Raw genomic sequence first — 10487 nt, 5'->3', positions numbered from 1 at the left:
GAGAGAGAGAGAGAGAGAGAGAGAGAGAGAGAGAGAGAGAGAGAGAGAGAGAGAGAGAAAAGAAAAGTTAACCAAATTACAGGGAGTTAATTAAGAGCAGAAGTATAATAATCTTCAGAGATGTCAAAATGCCCCTTTCAAAACTTGACAAATCTAACAAAAGGTAAACAAAAAAAATTTAATGATCTGGATAGCATTTCAGAGAAGTTAAATATAATAGCTCTCTGTTAATTATGGAATAATAGAAAAGAACATATATAGCTCTCAGCTACACTTGGCGTCTTTAAAAAAATTCACCACAGGTTAGAGCATAAAACTCTCAAAAATAAATACAGAAAATCACAACTACTGAAGGCATAATTGACTGGTCACAATATAATAAAAATTATAATAAGTAAAGGGTATTTGAAAAAAAGAATTCAAACTTAAATGGTGAATAAATAACTTAATTCTAAAGAATAGGTAGGTTAAAGAACAAATTACAATAAAGAACAGGAAACAAATAGAAAACAAATACAAAAGAATAAGAAACAATAAACAACTTTTCTGTCCCTTATATATTATGGAAATTATAATATAATATTTGTTGATATTAGAGGTAAAGGAGACAGAGAGAGGAGGGGAGGAAAGAAGAGACAGAAACACTGCACAAGATCCATAGGAAATTGCTAACCAATTTCATTTTTAAAAACACATCTGGAAGATAGAAGCAAACATAGACTACAAAGCATGAATACAAAGGCATGGTGTATTCCTAAAAATAGTGTCAGGTATTTTAAAGTTCAAAATTACTTGAGGTGAGAAAATGGTGAGGAAATCTGGGGATAACAAAGAGGAATTTTTATCTATATTGGGGAAAAGAGGAGACTGAATCAGAGACATTTCACTGCTGGATGTTGATGGAAGAAAGTCAGAACTATCCAAATCTTATTTCCTATCTGTTTTCTTTTGCCAAGAAGTATGAGCTTTCAGCTAGAAAGATTGTAACAAAAAATAGTTAATAGGGAATTAAAATAAAAAACAAGTTAAAATCATCAGGCCCAAGTGAACTTTACCTCATGGTACTAAAAGAACTGATAGAGATGAATCCTAAGCTACTGTCAATGAATGATGAAAGATCTTTGCAAATGGGAGGTGCCATGCAACTCTGAATTAGAACATCATTTTCTTGATTTTCAAAAAAAAAAGGAAGAGAATAGATCTTAACTTTAATTCCTAAGAAAATTCTAGATCCTATTATTAAATGGGTAGCAGTGATCAACAAGAGCCAAAAAGGCTTCAAGAAGAGATTAGATCAGGCTAACTTCATTTCCATTATGACAGGGTTAGTAGACTAGTAGATCAAGGGAACATAGACCAGGTAACTAACTATAGATTTCATCAAAGCCTTGATTAAATCTCTCCTGGTATCCTCAAGGATAAGATGGAGCTGTGTGGACTAGACAACTATACTGTTAGGTAGAACTGGGAATAGCTAAATTACCAGACCCAAAATGTAATCATTAATAACTCAATAGCAACTTGGAAGGAGTTCTTTAGTGGAATGTCTCCAGAGATCTGTCCTTGGCCATGAGCTGTTTAACATTTTTTTCAGTGACTTGGATGAAAACATAGTCAACATGATTGTCAAATTCACAGATGCCACAAAGTTAAATAACATGTTGGATTACAGTCAGGATCCAAATAGATATATTAACAGACTAGAACAATGGGCCATAGTAAATGACAAAGCTTACACACAAATTTTAAAAAATCAACTTTACAAATACAAGGTAGGGGGTGATCTGGCTATATTAAATAGTTCGTATTTAAAAAAATCATGGGACAGGAAGTCAGGAGGATCTGAGTTCAAATTTGACCTTAGACACTTGACACTTACCAACTGTGTGACCCTGGGCAAGTCACTTAACCCCAATTGTCTGCCCCCCCAAAAAAAATTATGGGGGTGAGGGAGGTAAACCCCAAACTTAATAGGAGTCAACAACACAATGTTGTAGTAACACTAAAAATAATAACAGTAATAATATATAAAGGATATTATATCAAGAATAAAGGAAGTAAGAAACCAGCTGCATTCTTCTCCACTCAGATCACATCTGGGATATCGTTTTCAGTTCTAGGGGCTAAATTTTTTTTATTTTTTTTAGCACTGCAGTCTGTTTTTATTGATAAGATGTTATTTGAATAACAATAATCCTTTGCCTTTATGTAGGAGTTTTATGTTTCTTTTTTAAAATTTATTTATTTACTTTTAATTTACAACAGTCAGTTCCATAAACTTTTGAGATCCAAATTTTCTCCCTCTCCCTCTCCTTCCCCCCCTCCCCCATGGCAGTGTGCAATCCAATATAGGTTCTCCAAACACCTTCACATTATACATTAGTCAAGTTGCAAAGAAGGATTATAACCAATAGAATGAATAAAGAGAAAGAAGGAACAAAACAAAAGAGAGAGAGCAAGTAGTTTGCTTCAAGCTGCATTCAGACTCTGTAGCTTTTTCTCTGGATGTGGATAGCCCTTTCTATCATGAATTCCCTTGGAGTTATCTTATAGCCTTGAATTGCTGAGAGTAACCCTCTATCAAAGTTAGTCATCACAGATACGATGTGTCTGTAATTTTGTATAATGTTCTCCTGGTTCTGCTCTCCTCATTCAGCATCAGTTTATATGTCTCTTCAAGCTATTATGAAGTCTGTCTGCTCCTCATTTCTTATAGCACAATTGTATTCCATTACATTCATATACCACAACTTGTTTAGCCATTCCCCAATTGATGGGCATCTCATTGATTTCCTATTCTTTGCCACCACAAAAAGAGCTGCTATAAATACTTTTGTATATACAGGTCCTTTTCCCACTTGGATGATCTCTTTGGGATACAGCCCTAGAAGTGGTATTACTGGGTCAAAAGGCATGCACATTTTTATAGCCCTTTGGGCATAGTTCCCAATTGCTCTCCAGAATGGTTGGATCAGTTCACAACTCCACCAATAATGCATTAGTGCTCCGATCTTCCCACATGTTCTTTAGCATTCATCACTTTTCTGTTTTGTCATGTTAGCCAAACTGACAGATGAGATGTGGTACCTCAGAGCTGTTTTGATTTGCATTTCTCTAATCATAGTGATTTAGAGCATTTTTTCATATGATTCTAGGTATCTTTAATTTAGGTGCTAAACTTTAGATAATATATTTAGAAATTAGAATGGGCCCAGAGGAGGACAACTAGAATGGGCCTTAAGACCATGTCCTTAGGTCAGTTGGAGGAGCTAAGGATGTTTATCCTGGAAAAGAGAAGAATTGAGAGGGACCTGGGGTAATGAGAGCAGCATAAAGTTATAATGGAAAGAGTCCTGCACTTGAAGTTAGGTAAAATATGGATTTGAATTCTGTTCTTAATATTAATGAACTTTGTGACCAAGGGCAAATCTAGTAATGGGATAACAAGAGTAAAAATCAAACAAGATAACAATTGTAAAGTACTTTGCAAAACCTTAAAAGTGTTATGTAAATGCTGGCTATTATTATTGTTGATATTGGCATTATTCATAACTCTCATTTTATCCTCACAATAACACCAAGAGGTAGTACTATTATTATCCCAGTTTTACATATGAAAAATAGAGGCAGATAAAATTTAAGTGACTTGCCCAGAGTCACACAGCTTGCAAGTGTCTAAAGCAGGATTTAAACTCAGGTTTTCCTGATCCCAGGTCTAGCACCCTATCCATTGCACCACCTAACTTACCTATCAGTTATTAATGTATTAATCAAACTCTCTGAGCCTCAGTTTTCTTCATGTGTAAAATGCTAATAGTGATTAAATGTAGCATCCACTTCACACAATTGTAAGAATCAAATGGCATAGTATATGTCAAAGCTTTAAAAGTCATACAAATATCACCTGCTATTACTTTTCTTGGCCCCAAAGGGCAAAAATAGGTGACAGTAGCAGAAAAGCAGATTTGGGTTCATTGAAAGAGAAGCTGTCCTAACAATGAAAACTATCCAAAAGTGGAATGGGCTGTTTTGAGAGGCAGCTCATGGTCCCTTCTCCTGAGATCTTTAAGCAAAGACTAGGGAACAACCTATTTGGAATGTTGTATAAAGGATTCTTGGTAATGTATATGTTAGAATAAATGTTGCTCTCAGGTTCCTATCAGAGATTAAATTCCACAATTTGGGGGTCCATCTCATAGCTCCTGAGAGTGGCCATAAATTTTCTGGATAAAAGGAAAACCAGTCCTTGTAGTTCCATAGGAAAAACCTGCCTCCAGACCTCTGTTACTAGGGAGGGAGTATAGAAAAAATGAGATACTCTGTGGGAAAGTGCTTTCGTAAGTAAAAAGCTATAACCATGTGAGCTATCAGAATTAAGGTCATCTTTATGTATAGGCCAAGTGGGAAATTAATTTAATTCAATTTAACAAGAAGCTAGGTGATTCAGTAAGTAGAGAGCTGAGCCTGTACACAGGAAAATCTGAGTTCAAATGTGACCTCAGACATTCACTAGCTGCATGACCCTGGTGAGGTCACTTAACTTCTGTTTGCCTTAATACACTGGAGAAGGAAAGGAAACTACTCCAGGATGTTTGCCAAGAAAACCCCGTGAATAGCAGGGTCCATGGGGTCCTGAAGAGTTGGACATGATTGAACAGCAAGACATGCCAGGCATGGTGCTGGATACCAGGGATACAAAGACAAAAATACATTCTCTATCCTCAAGGAACTTACATTTAATTGTGGGAGAAGCAAGTAAACAAATCAGTCAGTACAAAGTATATGCATTGGAAATAAAAGGTAGTTTTTGAGGAGGGAGATTTGAGGAAGCTTATGATAATGAAGGATAGCCCCAGAGACCTAGAGCTGGAAGGAACTTTGGGGGCCAGGTAGTGTAAGCCCCGAATTTTAAGGCCCAGAGTTGGCAAAATGCATGTCCAAGATCACACAGTTAGTAATCATCCAATGGGATCTGAGCCTGGATCCTCTGACCAGGGTTTTGGGGTTTTTTGTTTTGTTTTGTTTTTTTGCTTTTTGGAGTGGGGGAGGCAGGGCAATTGGGGTTAAGCGACTTGCCCAAGGTCACATGGCTAATTTTTGTGTTAAGTGTCTGAGGCTAGATTTGAACTCAGGTCCTCCTGACTCCAGGGCTGGTGCTCTATTCACTGCACCACCTAGCCACCCCTTGACCAGGGTTTTTAAACTATTTTTATGGCATGGGTCCTTCAGCAGTCTGGGAAAGCCTAGGGACTCCTCAATAATATTTTAAAATGCATTAAATACATAGGATTAGGAAGAAAACCCATTATATTGAAATATGATTCACAGAATATCTTTAAGAAAAAGACCATCGATCCCAGGTTGAGAACCCCTCACTCTATGAGTCAGTGGTTTTTTCCATTGTATCACAGCTTCCTCCTACTTTTTAAAGTAAGGCATACTGATATTTATTATATTTTTTTTCATTGCGTGCCTATGATACTAGTCTAATGTGGGAATTTTTTTCCTATAATGCTTTGTTCTTTGCAAATGGAAAAACACTGGCTTTCACTGGATGCAGTCTAATATCATAAAGGGACTGAGTTAGGGGTCTGGAGCCCTGCTTCTAACCTCTAGGCTCTGCAACTAACTGGCTACCTGTGTGACCTTAGGCAAGTAGGTGATTTTAGGGACACTGGAGGATGCCTTTTCTTCCCAATTATGTTATAACCATTTAAGAAACTGGAATCATGCTACTTTTGTATCCCTGGTGGTGTTTCATACATTCTGGCCACACAGTAGCTACTCATCCAATTTTGTTGGTCAATTACTTCACAGAATCACAGGATTTTCAGCCATGATAAGAATCTCACAGGCTACCTGGTCCACCAAAAATGTAGACTCTGATCTACAGCATGCCCACATGAGAAGAGGCATTGCCACCTTTGCTGTGAGACCTCGAGGAGAGTAAGTAGAAGGTAACTTCATCATTCCTAAAGCAGTTCCCTCCCAAGGCAGCCCTTTCTGTGTTGGGAGAACTCCACTCATCAGGAAGGTTTTCCTTACCAAAATTGGTCTTTCTACAACTTCCACTCATTGGGAATCATGTAGTCTCAGAAACTCAGAAGTTAGAAGCAATCTCAGCACCCATCTAGGTCAGCCCCCAGTAGAACTGAGCTATCATCAGTTCTACTCTGAGCAAGCATTATGTGTGCAACATGCCAGACAAGTCCTCATCTACCTTGTATTTGAAGACCACCAGAGTGGGGGAGCCAGTCCCTTCACAAAGGAATTTGTTCTCTTTGGAATAGCTCTTTTTAGTACTGACTAAGGGATATGAGAGGGTTTTTTTTTTCTTTCTCAAATCATGAAAATAGATAGGCCATTATAATCAAGACCAGCTGGTAACAAAATTGTAAAGTCAAAGAAATTCATATTTAGTACTCCCAGCCTCCTTTTTCTTCTCCCTTCTCCCCTCATCCCTTCCCCAGTCTGCTTATATTGGTCTTCTTTGAGAACGAAGGACAGCAACAACCATATTCCTAATATCTATAGTCTTGTGCCTATCAAAATCTGTTCTAAGGAGAGGACCTAATGAACTCATTCACACTGGGGTTTCAATGACTGATAATAACTTAATGTGAAATCCCACCTCTAAAGAGAAGGTTAAAGAAAGGGAAGAAGGTGAGGCAAGGAATGCTGAAGTATGCTAAGCTCTTGATGGGAGGTTATGAGGGTGCAGTAGGGGTTGGACAGAAGCGGTTTGATATTCACTACAAAAAAAAAAAAGATTGCATCCAGATCAAGAGAACAAGGCAATAAGGTTGCTATAAAGAAAATGCTTTGCAAACCTTAACAAGGCAGAATCCAGTGCTAGGTTATGTGTTAAATGATAAACCTGCACAGATTAGTTGGGACTTCAATTGGATCTTGAAAGAGAGTTCAGATTTGTTGTTGTTGTTGTTGTTGTTTGTCCTTCGTTTCTGGAAGGTGATGTCAGGAATTGCAAGTGAATTGGATTTAAGTGGGGCAGGACTGTGCAAAGTTATCAGCCTCACCCTCTTCTCTGGAGCCATTTGGGTGCAGTGGCAAGAAATAGATCAAGACAATAGTCCGTAGCCCCAGATGCAGTGGGGATGCATCCCCTGAATTTAAAAAATGCATTTCTCCTCCCAAACCCACCCAATGGGTCCACTGGAAACTTTAAGCCTTTACTGTTATACAGTAACATTTCTCACAAGTTGAATAATTATGAGCCATGAAAAGAGGCTCCTCCTGGATCACTGCCTTGTTATGGGAGAAGGGGTTTGCATAGTTCAATGAAACTATGAGCTTCGCCATGCAGAGTTAGACAAGGTAGACAGGTCATAGTGGAGAGTTCTGACAAATGGTAATCCACTGGAGAAGGAAATGGAGAGCCACTCCAGTATCTTTGCCAAGAAAACCCTATGGATAGTATAGCAATATTGCATATAGAAGGTCCTGGCGTGCTACCTCCATGGCAACATGAAGAGCTGGACACAATTGAACGATTGAACAAAAATCACAAATGGAAAGTGGAATTTTCTGACATTGTAAATATTTGAATAGTCTAGAAATTCATACTAAAAACTGCCCCTCACACTCTCTGGTAGCCCCAGCCTAGACAGCTGTCTACTTCTGATAACATTTGAGCAACGTGGGGTAATCTAAAGAGAAGTCGATTTCTGCTCGCAGTCCTTGGGCTAACTCATCCCATGACTGCTGGCCACTGCTCTAGGGCTCCACTGTAAAACCCAGCTTATAGCTCTGCTGGTCAGCGGGGCTTAGACAGGATGGTGGGTGATGCTTTGGAAACTCCAGTGGGACATGCAGAGCAGAGGGCTGATTGCACCTGCTGCTGCCTCCCTCTCTCCCTGCCTGGAGGGACTCACCTCTGGTCTTGTAGTAATCATGTTCTAGCTCCTCTTCATCTTCGGATTCATAATTTATCAGCTCCTTCTCATACAGAGCTAGGAAGTCAATGTCTTTCTTCTTTTTCTTTCTCTGGGGCATCATTATGCCAGCTTATTATTTCCAGGAGGCTCTGGCCCTGGATCTTCCTTGCTCAGCTGCTCTTGCCTTCCTTTCCCCCCCCCCCCCTCCCCCCCCCCTGCTAAGTTCTTTGACTGAGTTCCTTCTGGTCTCAGAATTCCCTTCTATAGCTCATCCTCTTGGTCCTAGAGAGAGGCACCAAACTAGGGTCTTTCCAAGGCTTCCTCTCTTTCTTGTTCTTGATCCCTATCTCCAATCTCCTATGCTGCCTCTCCCAGTCCCAGCACCCTCACGGTGATGGCTTACTTCACGAGCTACCAGTTGTCTCTGGGTTTTTACTTCTGGCCTTCCCCTACCTCCTCCCCCACTTCCCTCTCCTCCTTATATCTCTTCAACCTGCTCCTCCTCTCCTATCTCAAGCTGCCTCTGGGGTTTCTTCTTTGGGGCATCATCATTTATTCATCAGTGCACGGGGCTGACTGTAATTTCTTACTCCCCCTTTCCTTTCCTTTTCCCTGACTCTTCTGCCCTTTGGCCTGAATTAAGTTATGGGGCCCCTGGCATCGATTGCTGACTGACCCCTTCTTAGCTCCTTCTGAAAAAGAGTCATGGGTAGGATAATGGGATCATAGGTCTAGAGCTGGAAGGGGCCTTAGAGTCCAAAGTCCTCATTTTGCAGATGAGGAAACTGAGACTCAGAAATGTGAAGCCCCTGGCCTGCAGTTTCACAGGCATTAAGTAGCATACTCTGGATTTGAATTCAGGTCCTTTGACTTCACACTCATAAGCACTCACATCAATGGTTCATGCTTCCCCAGAATTCAAAGTTGCCATCCTCTCTATGAAAGGCTCTTTGCTATGAAGATCAAATAAGAAAATATTGGTAAAAGTGCCTTGCACAGTGCCTGGGACAGTAGATGCTTAATAAATGCTTCCTTCTACTTGCCCATGGTTCAATTAGGCAGGTAATGGCAATACCTCTCCCACCTCCTTCCCCTCCCTCAGTCAATTTGGCTTCCCCTCACAGAGAATGAGTCAGTCACTCCCATCCCTACCCCCAAGCACACAAAAAGAACAACGGTCATAAACTGGGCATTCTGTCTTTGAAAAGTCAGTAACTCTTGAGAGCCTCGGGAGATATTAAAAAAAAAATCAGCCAATAAGGAAAAGCTTCATGTCTTACATCCCTGAACTATCCCTGCATTCCTGCTGTGAGGGCCTCTTGAAAAATGACTCTCCCTACCTGGGGTCCCCTTGGGGAGTCTTGGAGGAGACCGAGTGATCTGCCAGGCTCCTGTATCTGGGAGGCCTCGATTTTCCCTCCATTATTCATGGTGCCCTATCATCTTACTGAGCCAGGTTGGGTCTGTCTTACACGAATCTTTTCTTTTTCCTCTTTTCCCCCATCAGTGGTGACAAGGCTCTGCACGTCACTGCTTCCCCCAGAAGGGACTCAAAGGCCATTTAGGGACATGGCTCTATTGGGCACAATCTATTCATCCTTCCCCAAAGGGAAGGCAGAGTAGGCTCCCAAGTCACCAGCAGTAGGAGGCAATTAACAAAGAAGGCAGGTAGGCATCCCAGTGGTGCTTCCTCCAATGCCTTGACCATCAGAGTGCCTTCATGGAGAGATCTACATCCTAGTCATGCAGGAGGCAAAGTCCCTGGAATATCAGGATGTTTTGTGCAATATATCTATATGTGCACAGGTCCATGCAAGTACATGTTTTTTTCTTAGTAGAAGAATGAAAGTGGGGAGTTAAAAAAAAACACCATGATTCAGGATATTGTAGAGGAAGGAGAACTCAGCTAGAAGTTAGGAGACCTAATCAAACAAACAAGCAGTATTAAACTCTAAGGATATAAACACAAAGAATGAAACTATCCCTACCCTTAAGGAGCTTACATTCTAACAGAGGAGACAATAAAAGCATATATAAGTACAGGCAGAATAAAAAGAATAAGTACAAAGACATTAAGTACAAGATCATTAAGGAGAGCAGGCAGTAGCATCTGGGTGGGACAATCAGGCAGAACTTCGTGTAGAAGATGGTATTTGAGGTGAGTCTGTAAGCAAGAGAAAACTTCCATGAGTCCAAGGTGAGGAAGAACTTCATACCAGGCTTGGGGTACAGCCAGGGCCAAAGGCATGGAGACAGGAAATAGAATGTCATTGAGGGAGAAACTAAGACAAGCTTATTTGATTGGATTATAAGGATGGGGATAAACCTGGAAAGATAGCTTAGGGCCAGGTTGTGAAGGGCTTTAAAAGTTAAAAAGAGAAATACATATTGATCTCAGAGGCAACAGGAAGCCTCTGGAATTGATTGAACAGGGGAGTGACCTGGTTAGACTTACACATAAGAAAAATTACTTTGACAACTATGTGAAGGATGGACTAGAGTGGGGAAAGATTTGAAGTGGGAAGATTGTTTTGATCTAGAGGTCTTGGGAACCCTGAAATGCAAGAGCAAAGGACAAAGGTCTGCCTCAAA

General features: G+C 40.2%; 1 protein-coding gene across 3 annotated transcripts in view; it reads right to left on the bottom strand.

Moving 5' to 3' along the window:
* LOXHD1 (lipoxygenase homology PLAT domains 1) overlaps positions 1-8016 on the bottom strand; it is a 267332-nt gene extending 259316 nt beyond the window's left edge. For all 3 annotated transcript variants that reach the window (XM_069077562.1, XM_069077570.1, XM_069077574.1), the window contains exon 1: positions 7893-8016. In XM_069077562.1, coding sequence (XP_068933663.1) covers positions 7893-8016 — 124 coding nt within the window. The remainder of the gene's footprint in view (positions 1-7892) is intronic.
* Between the last annotated feature and the right edge of the window lie 2471 nt (positions 8017-10487).

Source organism: Petaurus breviceps, unplaced genomic scaffold, assembly GCF_028583685.1.
Source record: "Petaurus breviceps papuanus isolate PSGF00001 unplaced genomic scaffold, PetGlider_PUasm1.0 151, whole genome shotgun sequence".
Lineage (NCBI taxonomy): Eukaryota > Metazoa > Chordata > Mammalia > Diprotodontia > Petauridae > Petaurus > Petaurus breviceps.
Note: the sequence above shows the minus strand (reverse complement) of the source record. Positions and strands in the feature narration are given on the sequence as shown.